The sequence below is a fragment of the Pseudorca crassidens genome, chromosome 13 (genome assembly GCF_039906515.1).
Source record: "Pseudorca crassidens isolate mPseCra1 chromosome 13, mPseCra1.hap1, whole genome shotgun sequence".
Classification (NCBI taxonomy): domain Eukaryota; kingdom Metazoa; phylum Chordata; class Mammalia; order Artiodactyla; family Delphinidae; genus Pseudorca; species Pseudorca crassidens.
Window position 1 is genome coordinate 69,351,208 of NC_090308.1, and position 15,876 is coordinate 69,367,083.

The window sequence follows — 15,876 nt, forward strand, 5'->3', positions numbered from 1 at the left end:
TAAATCAGAATCTCTTAAAAGTTGGGACCAGTGCATTGGTATTTAATTTAAAATGCTCCCCAAGTGATTCTAATGAAGAGCCAGGGTTGAGAAGCCTTAGGGCCAAGGCTTCCTCAGCCTTCTTCTGTGTGAGGTCCTTCTGTCCAGCACCTGTCAGTCTGGCCTTGGTGATGCACAGTCATCAACTTCTTTGTTTCATGCAGGGCTCGAAAGGACACCTTTTAAGCCTGCCTTTCCATTTCCTATCATGGGATGGGTGGAAGTGCCTGGCGCCTTTCCTCCCAGGAAGGGCTGTCTCCTTTGCCCTGGATCTGTCCTTCACCCTCCTTGGGATACACAGCGAAAATGGCAGTCCCCTATGATAAGGCTGAAGAGGAACCTGGCTGAGCTCCTTGCTGGAGACAGATGCAGGGAAGCTGTGCACGTGTCTTGTAAACACACTAGTTTCTGCCCTGGAGAACAGGAAGGGGTAGTGTACTGGCAGTGGACTCTATGCATAGGAGGTGGTTCTCAGTTGGATTTTAAAAAATGAGCAGGGGGTATAATGACCCTCACTGCTGCTGGAAATATCACCTGGGGTCAAGTGTGGTGGTTCCTATAATTTGCTCCAACCCACTGTGCAGAACGGGGCAGGGGACATATCCCATCCACGCCTACCTGACCTGTTTACACTAAAAGCTTCTTCAAGAAAGCTTAGATGATTTAATATAGTTTCCCACATCCAGCCTAAAGTTCTAGAAGTCTGGTTTTTCTATAAGTGCCACACTGATTGATATTTCACAATTTAAATAGCTGGTTATACGTACTTAAAAGAGTTTTAAAACACATGTAAAAATGTTTTTCCCTGGGCTTGGGTGGATGGGTACGTGTGCTGGGGAGAGGCAGGGCAATATTCCCCCAGGCCGTGCTGCTGTTTCCCAACAAACAAAGCAGGAAGTGGTCAGCAATGTGGGGACGCATCTGGATTTCTGGCTTTGCCCTCCGAGCATTATGCGTAGCTCCCCTCTTGGGACCAGTTCTGTTCTCGGGTACCTCTGGGCTAGGGAGGGGTGGAGACACTTGTGCTTACCAGAGTCGTGTTTTAACACTTCGTCTTTTATCATCCGGAATCCATCCCCACCCTTGGCAAGGAAGTTCGGGAGGATCACCTTGTACACCTCATCCATTCTGAGGGGCTCGTAACTGGGCACGCGACACTGGGTGCAAAGGACCTCTAATTTGACCACTCTTTCCCCGGGGTTTCGGGAAAGATCGTACACCACGTGAATTCCTAGAAAAGAAATGAGCCTGTATGTTTTCACTGGATCCAAAGGGAAATTTCTGTTTTCTAGGAAAGGGCCAAATCTGGAATTGGGGCACTGGGCTTAGTTTTCATTTAGTTTGAGCTTGAGTGAAATTTCAGCAAGAGAGCTGAGGTGACATTGCAGCTACCCTATCTGGTTAGGTTTGTCCTTGAGTCCTTCTGGGAGGTCTGAGAACCCCCGGGAGGAAAACTGGCTCTGGCCCAGAGTGGGCGAGAGGTGACTCTGCAGGGAGAAAACAGACCTTTTTAAAATCCTGAGTTAATTGGTCCAGCAACTCGGTTCAGTGGCTCTGGAAAATGAGGAACAGATGACAGGCACAGAACCTTGCACCATCTTGATGACTAAGAGACGTTAATAATTTGGGCTTGGGTGACTTTCACAAAATATACGACTACCCAGCACTGTGCTGGGGCACCAGAGCCCCGGTGTTCCCTCCACTCTGTCCTGGAAAACGCAGAATATCTGGGCTACCCCACAGGCAGCAGCCTGGACCCCACCACACTCTGCAGCCCCTCGATCCCAGCAGCGGAGTGCCCTGCAGAGGGAAGACTTCACAAAGCAATCACAGCCCTCAGGTGCGGCCTGCTATCTACAGGCTGGAAACTCAGGCCAGAATGTGGAGTCAGAGTCAAACAAGATTATTCATATTAATTTAAAGTTGAATTCATTGGACTGTGGACTTAATTATTGACGAAAGCATTTCAGAAGTCCATGACAATTTGGGAAGCATTTGTTTTCCTTCCGTTTTCACTGCAATCCATGAGATAAGCAGGCCCATTTTCTCACCGTGCTCCTAGAGGCTGAGGGCTTGCCCCAGGTCCCGCTGGAACCAGAGCCAAGTTCCTATGTCTTGTCCAGACTGCCCCGCCCAGAAATCATCCTTGTTAATACTTATTGGACACTGCATTCCTTTGAACTTCTGTATGGTTCCAGGCACTCACAGAAAAAACAGACCAAAAAAACCACTTTTCTGTTTTTTTACGAATATTGAATGTTGAAGCAACTAAGATTTTAATAGAAACTAGACCTCAAGGCAGCTGACCTGCTTAGAGTTTGGGGGGCCAGCTCCTGCTGAGACCATCCAATGTCCAAATCAGACTTGGCAAATGGTGCTCATTTTCGGGGCCTTGGGGCTTTGACCCCGACCTACTCCAGTGGTCTGGCCATTCAAAGACTATGCGTTGGTGTTGGGTGTGTGAAAACCCAAACAGGCCTGACCAAGAGGTTCTGGTAAGGGGGGAGCTAAGCCAACCAGCAGGAAAGCCCACCCCACCTTGCAAGGTGACTTACCGCCCACCTGCAGGAATTCCCCTGTGGACTGGCCGTAGCGGTACACGCTGTGCTCGAAGGCCTTCTTCAGGGTGGAGCCTTTTAATTGGACCAGGTCAAAGGTGCCTCCAAAGGGCAACACAGCAGCCAGGTTCTCCCAGGTAATTGTGCCTGTGGGTAGTCACAGAGGAGGCGAGGAGGAAAACAGCTGGAGAACTAGCACACCCCATGGCCAGTGTCCTTTAGGACTGGCGGAGCAGGTTAAGGAGACACGGGGCACAGGGAGGCTCTGAGGACAGCACAGCTGCGTCTAAGTGTTCCTGACACTTAGGGGGAGGATGGAATCAAGGGGCCTCTGGCCGTGCCCTCCACCACTGAGGCTGACACTTTTTGACACCGTTATTTATAAGGGAAGACTACAACAGTGTCTTGAATATCTGTCTGGTTGGTTTGTTTTACCATGTGCTATAATCCTGGATACCTGTAAATGCACTAGAGGAACTTACCCAGCTCTTTTTTCCCCAGCACCTAAGATGGGCAATTTTTTTTTTTTTTTGGCCTTGCCGCATGGCATGTGGGCTCTTAGTTCCTCGACCAGGGATGGAACCCGTGCCCCCTGCAGGGGAAGCGCAAAGTCCTAACCACTGGACCGCCAGGGACATCCCAAGATGGGCAATTTTGTCCTCCTCTTTCCAGATATCCAGGTGGAGGCCATCACTATTTTGCATACATCAGCCACCATTTGCGTTTTGCTGTGTGAATCAGAAGTTGAGCTAAACCTTGGTGCCAGTAAGGCTGGCGGCTCCCTCTGTGAGCAAATGCATCCAAGAACACACAAGCCTGTGTGCACCCTTCAGGTGGGGCACTGACTCGAATGGCCGAAGGGCCTGGCACGGTGGGGGGGGTCTTGGGGGACTGGTCAGACAGCACGCTGAGCTGAGGCCGGGGGCCGGGAGCCGGGAGCATACCGTTGTTCCGCTCGTCAATGGGTGACCGGATGCTGCCTCCGTTTAAAATGCACATGGACACATGGTTCCAGGACATCTCATCCGGGTGTCTCAGGTTGTTGTTAATCTGCAACAGCAGCATGAATTTACACTCGTTATTCTGGGTCCTCCTCCTTAGGGTCAGTGCCCGGAACTTGGTTAGCTGCACCGAGCAAATAAAGCTGCTGTTGCCCTGCTCCTGTGTGTGCCCAGAGCTTTCTCAAGTGTAATTCATCAGAACTAGTCTCATGCCCTGAGAAGCAAACCTCAGACACTGTGACCAGTCCCAGGTCAGACTCTTTTGAGTAGCCAGTAGCTCTGAGCCCCTCTCCTAAGACCCCTGCAACCCGCCAGGCCAGGGGCCCTTAGCAAAGCCAGCACTTGAAGTAGGAGAAAGGGGCTTCTGTGCAGACTGACCCACAGGGCTGCTCCCCCCGGGGCTCCTCCAGGGCAGGACCCACATTTGCTCCTAAGGGTGGCGCCCAGAAGCCTTTCAACTCCAGACCTCAGGCCACAAAGGACCCTGGCATCCATGTCTAGGTCCCCAGCCAGTTCCCAAGTTGGCAATTTTGGATACAAGAGAGAGACGGGGGAGCCCCTGAAACGGGGGAGAGTCAGTTTCATTCTTCCTTTTCTTTTACAAAACATATGTTTAGTTACAAGAAATAAAACGAATTACATTCTCATTTGAAAACATATGATGGTGGAAGAGGTGAGGGAGACACAGGGCCACAGGGCGGCTGAGGGCAGCACAGCTGCAGTGTTCCTGATGCTTAGCGGGAGAAGGGGCTCATTCTCTCTTTGTTAGGTAAGCCCTGCTAGAGCCTGGGGTGTTTCCTTCCAGACCTGCCTCTGCACATTCACAGCTCTGGCTTCTCGTTAGCTGCTTGTCTCGCACTGACCGTGCGATGCTGAGCTTCCAGCACTTGTCCCACCTTGGAAAACGTGAGTGTCGTCATTTACTTGGCAGACACTTATTGAGTGTGGCTGCATCCCAGGTACCGGGCACCCGGCACCGAGCTGAGCCCAGACAAAGGAACGGCCTCCTGGGTGCCCCTGGGCGTGGTGAGTCTCAGCTGGAGACCTCGGCTGGGCATGGCGGCCCTCCCGGGGGGGCTGCCCACAGACAGGTGGACAGAGGGGTGTTTTTGGTGTGGGAACTTGCTCTGGGACTTATTATTCTTGTGATAACGGCCTTGCTTGTGAAGGTGGTTCACACAAGGCCGAGTTCTCTGGGGTCAAGAGGACAGATCAGTGAAACACACTCTGGCCTAGATAGGCCCAGGCAGATGCATTTAATTCTATGTCTACTTCTTGGGAGGAGCAGAGTTTGTGGATTCAGGTCATCTTACCAAAGGAAAGCAACATCCAATATTCAGACACCTAAGATGAGCACCTTGAAATAAAGGCTTCTGTCCTTTTTTTTTGGGCGGCACTGCGCAGCATGCAGAACTCACCTGAACAGGGATCGAACCTGCACCCCCTGCAGCGGAAGCATGGAATCTTAACCACTGGACCGCCAGGGAAGTCCAAGGCTGCCGTTCTTGTAAAGCAATAAAGGGATGGCCCACTGGTCTGGTTCGGGCACCTTCCCAAGGTACTCAGTGTGATTACACGCCAAGCTTTTGTCTGGGGACTAATTTCTAAAAGTCCTCAATTCAGTAACTGTCAGGTTGTCCGTCCTTGCATCCTCCCCCACTAGGCATGGGCCCTGCTCTCCTGTGGACCACTCACCACAGCATCACAAATCAGGTTGCCCATGTTGCATTCTCGAAAGCGGCATGACTGAGTGGTACCATCCAGATAGACAATTGTTTTCCCCAGTTCCTGGGTCGAGTAATTATCTAATTTTGTCCTCCATTTGTTAATGTCTGCTTTTATGCTCGGATCTAGAAGAAAACAAACGAATCAGCCTGCAGTTAAAGCCTAAATGTTGGAGAAAGGCTCAAACGTCATTCAGCTCACCTGGCGTGAGTACACAGTTCTTTACCGTATTTGTGTACATTTTGATTTTGACTGGGAAATTTCCTTAGGAACCTCTATTCCGTTTCCTGGGAGTAAGACCCAGCTTGGATCTTAAAGACGTGCCAAGTAAATCAGCATCAACTCGTCACATCTGAATGAGTGTCTGCTGGCTCAACGGGGAGGGCATTAGTGGTGGGGAGACAATGAGAGGCCCAAGGGCAGGTATAAAGGGTTGAGACGTCCGGCTACAGGGTCCCGGCCCCTCCCTCTGGCTGTCGGGAGCTCTGGCTCTCCAGGGCCCCTGGTCACCTGTCCTTCCCTGTCTGATCACGGTAAGCAGGAAAGGGCAGGCGAGAGAGAAGCACAGGAGGATGTTCATGTACACTGTACGAAATGCATGACATGAAATGTCTTTTCGTTTTGATTCCCAGATCAAAAAGTAAGAAAGACACACGCATTTGATGACCTGAAGCCCATGGAGACTGGGCTGCTTGCCCAGGTACACTGCTCCCTTTGCCCCAACAATCAGCTCTCCTCTGGACATGGGCCGAGAGTGGCTCTCCTGCGCCAGGGTGAAGCTGGAAGGGACACGAGAGGCAGCGACACAGTGTCTGATGCTGAGAGGGCTTGGAGGAGCACGTGGGACTTTTGCAATTCGTGTGTGTTTTAAATCTCCTTATCCACGAAGAGGGTAGAGTAAACTCAAGGGAGAAAGAAGCTCGGGTCTTCAAAAACATTGTCCTGAAACATTAACCAAAAAATAAAAAGGAAAAAAAAAAAGAAAAAAAAAATCCAGCCACCAGTTCTTTGCATTGGTGGATCCCTGCCCTGAATTTCACGTACCTTCCAGAATGCTGCTGTTGAGAAGGATGGGATTTCCATGTGAAGTGACGACGTTTCCTTTTTCATCAAACTCGACCTTCAGATAGCCTAGGTATTTGCCAAAAGCATAGGCCTGGACCACGGGAACCTGCCGTCCGTCATCGGACGTGACTATGAATGGGTACTGCCCCGCCGGCACCTCTTTGGAAGGTGGAGTGCCTGCAATGAAAGATCCAAAGTTAATCAAGTGGGCCCTTGTTCACGGACGGCCGGGAGCCTGCAGGCTGCCGGCCAGGTGACTGCGAATTCTGAACTGACGATTTGCCAGCTGCTGCTCTACACAGCTGGTCTTTCAGAGCCCAGCTCGGGTATCTGCCCCTGTTTCCGAATGCCCTTTTGGCACGTGAATCTTTCCATTCTCAACTCAGCAGCGGTTGCTAAGCTCTTGCTAAGTCCTGGGCACCGTGCCCGGTGCTACGTGGCATACAAAGATGCGACACTGCTAAGACAGTCCCGCCTCCATCCTGACCCTGGCTCCAGTCTCACCGGCCCGGTGAAGCAGCCAAGCCACTTCACCTCACCGTGCTTCAGTTTCCCCATCTGTAAAATGGGCATAATAACGGGTGATTGCTGCCATCCCGGGCTTGGCAGTGCCAATTTCAAAGCCCTCGGGCGGCAGACTCTTGTGTCTACTGAGTCCTCCCTGGTGGCGGAGTCCTTCTGTGTGTGGGGAACATGTCGGAGTCCCCGGTTTGGTGCTCCGGCGCTGTCGGGCCTCTGTGACGTGCAGAGGGGTGCTCTGGGCGAGAGTGGGGTGGGGGGATGGCGGGTGCACAGGCAGGCTGTGAACGGTGCCGACTCCTGAGGTCCAGTGTCTCACGGTGACCTCTAGAAAGGGTCCATTCTTCACTGGGCCCAGAAAACCCCATACAATCATGCAAATCAAGCGGTTCAAATCTTCGTGTTCACTGTAAGGACACTCATGAAACTGCCCAGGCCAAAAGCCACCAAGTATCTGAAGGATGTCACTTTACAGAAGCAATGTGTGCCATTCCATCATTCCAACGGTGGAGTTGGTAGGTGCGCCCAGGCCAAACAGTGGGGCCGGACGCAGGGTCGGTGGCCTCCAAAAGGTGCTGAATTGTTACTGCACACGCTCAAAAATGCAGAGTAATGCTGAGCTTAAAGGCTTAGATGTAGATTCTCTGGTCATGGAGCATGTTCAAGTGAACAACGCCCCCAAGATGCAATGCAGGATTTACAGAGCTTGTGGTCGGATCAACACAAGCTCTCCCTGCCACATTGAGATGATCCTTCGTGAAAAAGAACAGACTGTTACTAACCCAGAAGAGGAGGTTGCACAGAACAAAAAGATACCCCAGAAAAAACTGAAGAAACAAAAACTTATTACCCGGGAATAAATGTTGCAAAAAAAAAAAAAAAGCAAATAAAAGTAAAAGAAAAAAAAAGGCAAAATAACAATTCCTATTTCACAGGAATCTTGAGAGGATTAAACATTTAAACTCTCTTGCTGGGACTTCCCTCGTGGTCCAGTGGCTAAGACTCCGTGCTCCCAATGCAGAGGGCCCGGGTTTGATCCCTGGTCAAGGAACTAGATCCCACGTGCGACAACTAAGTGTTCGCATGTCACAGCTGAAGATCCTGTATGCCGCAACTAAGACCCGGCACAGCCAAATTAAAACAAAACAAAACAAAACCCTCTTGCAGACTGCCTGGCGCATAATACTCAATAAATGTGTATTTCTTTCCCCCATGAGGGAATGGCAACCTCTAGAAACGCTAGACACACTCTCCAGAGCTTAGACTCTTTAGTGGAAGATCAGCAGAAATGACAAGAAATTAACACAACATTGTAAATCAACTATACTCAATAAAAAATAGAAATGACGAAAGGCCATCCTTAGGTTTTTTTTTTTTTTTTCATCCTTAGGTTTTGTTGCTCAGTTCTGTGTCCCCTCGGGTGCCTTGAGGAAGAGCCGCATTCACCGGGGTGGCCGACTGGCACACAGACCTCCCGCCCCAGCCAGACCACAGACCTGTCAGGTTCTGCTGAGTTCTGTCTCAAAGGGGAGCCCTGGGGAGAGCCTGGGAGCCACTTATCTCAAAGGGGAGCCAGAGGCTGAGTCCCATCCCAGCACGGTCTCCCGGACACACGCCGTGTGAGGGTGGGAGCCCGGCACTCAGAACATGAGCCCTGGGCTCTGATCACCTGGCACGTTTCAGTTCTGCAACTGCACCCCTCCTATGGGTGCCCTGTACTTCCCATCTCACCTCCGGCGAGAGCGGGATCTCATCTGGGCTGTTCTGAGTCAGAGACTATAGAACAGATACCCTTGACCCACTACTATTTCTATCACCTCCCTCTGCACACCCACTACCAGCGCTTCCTATTAGATGTTCACTGAGAGCCCGGAGAACTTCAGTTTGTGTTGGTTCCTCATTGGACCAGTTATGAGAGTCAGCCAGGAGCCAGCCCCGGGCTAGATCTCACTTAATCCTCCAGGAATCCCACGAGGCAGCTCCTATTATTATCCCCACACTGTAGACCAGAAGACCAGTTGTCACAGGCATGCGTCCATGGTCACGCAGCTGGTATGTGAAGGAGGGCGGGTTGAAAAGCAGGGCTGTGAGACACCGGAGCTTATGTTCTCTTCACTGCCCAACACAGCCTACGACGTGCTGTTCTCAGAGAGCCTGCAAGAGCTGGTTTCCAAAGGGCACTCACCAAAGCAGGTGCAAGCCCAGTGGCTGCACCTTTGTGCCCCAAGCTGTGTCTGGGCTTCCCTTTTCACTGAAGACATTAGGCTGTACACCTGGGTTTATGAAAAACCCAATCCTGCCTTGCGCCTGAGCCAAAAGCAGCCCCTTTAGCTCAGTAACCACAGAGCAGAAGTGCTGCAAATACCAACATTTCACCAGCAGGAAATATTCATAGCTGTGGCCAATCTTAATTTCCCATTGTCTTGCTTCCTCTGGATAAAGAAGAAAGCCTTGGAATTTTATTTCTACAAAAGCACGGACTTGAGATCCAGTGCAGGCCGTGTCCCATCTCCATTTGCACAGGCTTACGGGTGGCCGGCAGATGGTGGCGGTCACTGCCATAGATGGTCTGATGCATTGAAGAGTAGCATTCCGTTTTGTGGTGGTCCTTGGACAGACTTGGAGCCTGGCCTTTACTTCAGGGGACGGGGATGTGGCAGTCCCCTCACCTCAGCTGGGCACGGTTAGGGAAGGTGGCTCCTCCTCTGAGCCCAGAGAAGCCTGGCAACGTGCAGTTCCCATTATATCCACAAGGTGGCGCACAACACCTCGTCCAGGCCCTACATCTGTTTCAGAAAGGGGTCTGGCAGATTCCTGGAAACCCAAGAGAAGGGCAAGCCTGACTTCTTTAGCCTTTATTTTTTCTGCCTTCCATAAATATATCTGAGTTTAAACAGAACGTAAAAATTCGGAATCGAACTATGGGGTCAGATGCCTCATCAGATCAGCTTGCTCTTTACAAACAGGAGCCACCAACCCCAGCTCCTGTAGCACAGGGGACTTTCTCCGGCGCTGAACAAAAGATGTGTCATCTTCATCTCGGATGGACTTAATCGGAGTCAAGGAGGACGTTTCCCACGTGGCTGAGACAATAACCAGTCTAGTTTGGCTCCAGTCTGCGTTCCCCACAGCTGGGCCCTCTCTGCTTCCTGTGCACTTGGCAACCCCAGAAAACCACTGGCAGGGAAAGCAATCCAGGGCTTCAGAGTTCCCACAGCACTCTATTCAGCCACAGAGGCTCACGCCCCAGATCGTCTCTCCATACACAGAGCCACATATCTGTCTTTAGAAACGCAGCCTGTCCTCTTGGCAGGGGGAAAACCGTTTACCAGAACTCTATTCCAGCCTTTTGGCAAATCCGTCCTCTTGGAAGCAAGCCTTGGAGGAGCCAGGAGCTGTGGGCTGACATTTAGAGCCGGTAACAGGGTATCCCCTAGAACAGTGAGGGTGTCTGAGGGAACGGAACAGCAGCCCCTCAGGAATGCGGGCGTTCCAAGCGCAGGCCCGGGCAAGCGCCTGCCCAGCTGATACGGAGCAGGGCCCTGTGGGACTCCTGGGCACAAGACTCCTTGCTCGGCACCTGGCAAACAAATGCTGTACTTTCCTTCACTACAACCTGGTGTCAGTGGACTGGCTTTTCTGCATGGCGGGTGAGCAGACCCACGTTCGCTTGGATAGCAACACTACAGTTTTTGACGTGAGCATCATAGCCTATCAGACCCACACGATGTGGCCCAGCTTCATCTAGACCCTCCACCCTGCACTTCAGCAATCTTAGTTTCTCCCATTCCTAGACCACGCCCGCCTCCACAGTCATGAATATAGAGTAAGACCTGGAACCGGAGGCCCACAGGCAAATTATTTACATCTTTTTGTTTCAGTTTATTCATCTGTAAAAGGAGAAAATAACAATACCTGCCTTAGAGGTTGTTTCGAGAATGAAAGAAGTTAAGCGGCACATGAAGCCTGACTCAGGTAAACGCCCAATAAAGGTTAGAGATAATTATTTCCCAAGTTACCATCATCTCTAATGATTCCCCAGACGCGATCAGGCGCTCCTATACCTGCTCTCCCAGCACCGTGGACTTCTTCCTTCACAGCATGCTTTGTAATTACATATGACTGATTTCTCTGCATATTTAAAAAAAAATCTGATGGGCATCAGGATCCCTTTCAAGCCAGTAAGTTCCATGCGGGCAGAGGCTGCTGTGTCTCTGGGGCTGGCCCAGCACATAGTAGGTAGTCAATAAATGTTGAACGACTGATTTTAAGGGGTTTAGCCAACAGATTTCCAGAGATCAGACAAGATTTACATGCCCTTCCTGTGGAGGAATCCATATGTCAAGGGGAGTCATGCCCCATCCCCCAACTCCCCTCCGTTCAATTTCCTCAACTGATGAGCTGGGTGGGGCTCATGAAGCCAAACTTGTCGAGAGAATGGGTTTTGGCGCCAGCTCCCTTTTAATCTTGTTTCACAACCTCGGGAGAGACTTTTAACTCCTGGGACCTAAATTTATTTCCTGTATTTGTAAAACAAGAGATTTGATAGTGTCTGACACCAAAAGTGGTTTAATTTTTTTTTTTTTTTTTAAGTTATGAGCATCTTTCACATGCAAGAAGTCTTGTGGCGTTGCAAGCCATGAAGTAGGCTGGCCAAGATGCCCTCCCCCCCCCCCCCCCCCCCCCCCCGCCGGGCAGTCAGGCCAGCTGCTGTCAAAAGGTGTTCCGCAGCCAGAGGGGTGAGTCCCTGTCTCCTCAGCCATCTCTGTACCCGACCCTGATACACAGGCTGTCATGTCTCCTCCAGGGAACTCAAGGGGCCACTGACATTCTCCATATTGGGACTGTGTCCCTCTGTTTTGTACATGCTTCGATAGACTGCCCACATTCTGGCTCTTGGACATTCAGTGATGACCGGAAGGTCTAACAGTGATGATGTATCTTCAAGTGGTACCCAGAGTGGGCACAAACTCTCATGAAGTCCAATCGGCTTGTCTGCCTGTACCCAGTTCTGACTGGCTGGGGTAAATAAGAGACCCCGGCAGGGTGGGAATGGGTTCACACACATTCACTCACTCAACAAACACCTCCAAGCTCCAACAAGTGCCCAGTGTGTGGGACTCCACTGTCCCGTGGAGCCAGGCCTGAGGGCTTCGCTTCATCTCTGTGAGGCCTGGAGAGGCCACTCACTGGGGAAAGAGCAGGGGATGCAGTGATACCCCCGCTGTCCACCACCCTCTTTTCTTCACGGAGGATCTAAGCCAGGGTGACTATCCTTCCAGACACCAGACTTCCCATTCGCTTTTTACATTATAGAACAGGGTTTTATATAAAAATTAAAAACAAAGTCATAACAATGCAGCCATCCCCTGGTTCTATCACTATGGCCTGTTAAAATGCAAAGTCCAAAGGAACGGGCTGGAGAGAGAGAGACTGATTTTCATGTTAACATACTTTGTAGTTCCATTTGAAATTAAAAAGGAGGTCCACAGGGCCATGAATTGATGTAAATAAACCTGACATTTTTTTTTTACGGAACATCAGCATTTAGCTGGACAGGGCATTCCAGAGTGGTTCTGTACCCTGGGAAACGCTAGGTGTTTGTATTCAGTGAGGGTCTGAACTGCTGATTTCCACAAAGCATTAGCTTCGGCCACAGTGGCGGGCAGTGGAGCACACGACGCACAATTCAAACGGGCTCATCTCAGAACCTGGAGGACTTCCGGTGGGGAAGCCCGAAGCTCTGCTTCCGCAACATGACAGACGATTTGGAAATTTCCTTACACGTGAGACGTCAAAACTGACAACTGTATGAGTTTCTAGGTTTGGGGGAAATTAATAAACTGAGGACAAGAGATCTGAGTGAGGCACAGCCAGGCTGCTTGGGACAAAGCACCGCACTCCCGGTTTCTTATCTTTTAAAGGTAAGAAGATACATTTGGTCATTTGTGTATTTAGCTCAGATTCTCAAATTGAGTATATGCCTCTCCTTTTAAAAAAATTTAACACACATATTTATAAGAGTTCAAGTTGTGAAAGTAACCAGGTCAGGCCCAAGATGGAGCCACTCATGCTAAGATTCCTATCAGCAAACCAGAACTCCACTGCGCTTCTCCGTGGCTCTCCCAGAACAGGCAGGCCCGGCGCTCCCAGCCCCGCAGGCCCGTGCTGCACAGGCTCCAAGACCTCCCTGCGCTCCACAGAAAGGAAGTTAACCGTCAGCAATGCCCAGGGCAACTTCCTTGTTTCTGCTCCCTTTGGTCTCTAAGACCCTATGGCCTCCTATAGCTCTTCCGAGCCCCCTTTTCTCTGCCACATGGGATGCTGCTCCGCCCATGAATTGCCAAATAAAAGCCTACTGATCAGTAAATTGTCTGGAAAATTTTCTTTTCATAAACTTTAGGATTAATGGTTCAGTTTCTAGGGTTTAGAGAGGTTAAAAAATTTTTCTTTTTTATCAAAGTAAAACTAGCATGACATATTTGGCAAATGGAGAAGAAAAATTTAATTGCAGTCCCACCCCGCCATGGCAATAACCAATATAATTTCTGGGAATTAAAAAATATATATAGGTATGAAGAGAACAGACCTGTGGTGGCCAAGGGGGAGGGAGGGTGTGTGAGGGAAGGATTGGGAGTTTGGGATTAGCAGATGCAAACTAGTATATATAGAATGGATAAGCAACAAGGTCCTACTGTAGAGCACAGGGAACTATATTCAATATCTTGTGATACACCAAAATGGAAAAGAATGTAAATATATGTATAACTGAACCACTTTGCTGTACAGCAGAAATTAACACAACATTGTAAATCAAGTATACTTCAATTAAAAAAATATATGTAGGGCTTCCCTAGTGGCACAGTAGTTAAGAATCTGCCTGCTGATGCAGGGGACACGGGTTCAAGCCCTGGTCCGGGAAGATCCCACATGCCGCGGAGCAACTAAGCCCGTGTGCCACAACTACTGAGCCTGCGCTCTAGAGCCCGTGAGCCACAACTACTGAGCCCACATGCCACAGCTACTGAAGCCCGAGCGCCTAGAGCCCGTGCTCTGCAACGAGAAGCCACCGCAATGAGAAGCCTGTGCACCGCAACGAAGAGTAGCCCCCGCTCGCTGCAACTAAAGAAAGCTCGCGCACAGCAACAAAGACCCAACGCAGCCAAAAATAAATAAACAAAAACAAACAAATAAATAATAAATAAAATACGTATGCACGGATAGCAAAGGGGGGAAATGGGTGGCAGAATCCATTCTAGGGAAAAAACCATTTTCTGTCTAGTAAACACCTGTGAGAGGACCAGGGTCCGCCAGGCTTCCCTAATGACGGTCTTGGGTCCTCATTCCTCTCCTCCTCGCCAGGGGGAGGTGAGGCAGACCTGCCTGGAAGGACGGGTCCCCGACAATGATGGGGATGGTGGAGCAGGGGTGCACACAAAGACCTTAATTTTTTGCATAAAAATAGTGGGAGAAAACTTGAGTTTCAGGGGTAGCCTTGGATCAAGGGGGTGAGGACAGGAGTAACAAGAGGAGAACCGGAATGGGAGGAGGGCGGGCTGCAGAAGAAAGCCAGAAAGCCAGCCAGTGAGGCACGCCCTGGGGCGGCAGAGACTTGGAAGGAAGAGTCATCCCAGGCTGCACAGCGGTGGGTCCCCTGCTGTGCGTAGCCGACTTGGAAGGAAGCTGCCTCATGTGGATGGAATTCAGGGACATCAAGAAGAAAGGGCACTCTTCCATATTTGGGTCTCTCCTGCACGGACAAGAAGAATGGTTTGAAAGAGGCAAGAACAGGGGGGACACAAGTAAGAATCAGGACCTAGGGGATCAGGAAAAATAGAGGCTCCCCAAGGAATGATCAGATTTTGGGGGGAGGGGGTGAGAAGAGCTCCAGTGTTTCCCGAGTTTTGTAGGATAAAGAATCTTTTTATTTATTCAAGAGAGGAATGACCTCATAAATTAGTTTGGAGTTGTGTCAAGTGACTACAGTCTGGGTAATAAATGTTTGTATAGTTGTAAAAGAAAAAACATAGTTGGGGCTTCCCCGGTTGGCACAGTGGTTCAGAGTCCGCCTGCCGATGCAGGGGACACGGGTTCGTGCCCCGGTCCGGGAGGGTCCCGCGAGCCATGGCCACTGAGCCTGTGCGTCCGGAGCCTGTGCTCCGCAACAGGAGAGGCGACAACGGTGAGAGGCCCGCATGCGGCAAAAAAAAAAAAAAAAAAAAATGTATCTTCCTCTTTTTCATTTAAAATGAAATTGTATACATTTTCCCATGTTGCAGAATATTGGAGAACTGACATATTTTTCTTGGACCCACTATGTTCTGTTCCTATACCACCTCATTTAATCCCTACGACATTCTCTGAGGTAGTCGTATCACTGTAGCGGTTTTTTAAAATAAAAAGCTGAAGCTCAGAGTGGTTAAGTAACATGTCTGAGGTCGGACAGCCAGTAGTGACCAACCCCGGGGGGAGACTGTGGCCGTCGGAGTCCAAAGCCCTGTCCATGACCCCGTGCTGCTTGTCACAGTGAGGCTGGAAAAAGGAGGTCCTTCTTGAAGACCATCAAGGGGCAAACTTAGGGCAACACGAATGGCAGCCCCGGGAAGAGATCTGCCCTGTGGCAGGAGCAGGCGTTGGATTTCACGATATGCAGTCAGTCATCAGCTTGCCTGACAACTCAACCCTGCCAAAGGATGTGACCCTGTTTTACAGATCATTTGGGGTTTGGCTCACCCTGCTTCGCCCTGGAAAGCGGTTTCATGAGACGTAACTAAAACCGATCAGTGTTATGTGGCTGCAAAAATCGTTAAGCAGAAGGCTCTGGCTTTGCTCCATGAAGGAAGCTGCTGCTGTGCTGGCCTATGGCTGGAAGCTGACCGAGGGGTCCTGAGTAGCGACCCCTGGGACAAGTGAGTCCCGGTACCACCAAGGACATCATCTTTGAAGTTACCGGCCACACCTCTGTCCTC

At 50.4% G+C, this 15,876-nt stretch overlaps 1 protein-coding gene across 1 annotated transcript in view; it reads right to left on the reverse strand.

Annotated features, from left to right (window-relative positions):
- Positions 1 to 15,876, reverse strand: part of NT5E (5'-nucleotidase ecto) — a 44,808-nt gene that overhangs the window by 3,923 nt on the left and 25,009 nt on the right. Inside the window, exons 4-8 of the mRNA XM_067702652.1 lie at positions 6,368 to 6,565; positions 5,294 to 5,448; positions 3,542 to 3,647; positions 2,595 to 2,744; positions 1,070 to 1,270 (exon numbers count right to left, since the gene is read on the reverse strand). Coding sequence (XP_067558753.1) covers positions 1,070 to 1,270; positions 2,595 to 2,744; positions 3,542 to 3,647; positions 5,294 to 5,448; positions 6,368 to 6,565 — 810 coding nt within the window. The remainder of the gene's footprint in view (positions 1 to 1,069; positions 1,271 to 2,594; positions 2,745 to 3,541; positions 3,648 to 5,293; positions 5,449 to 6,367; positions 6,566 to 15,876) is intronic.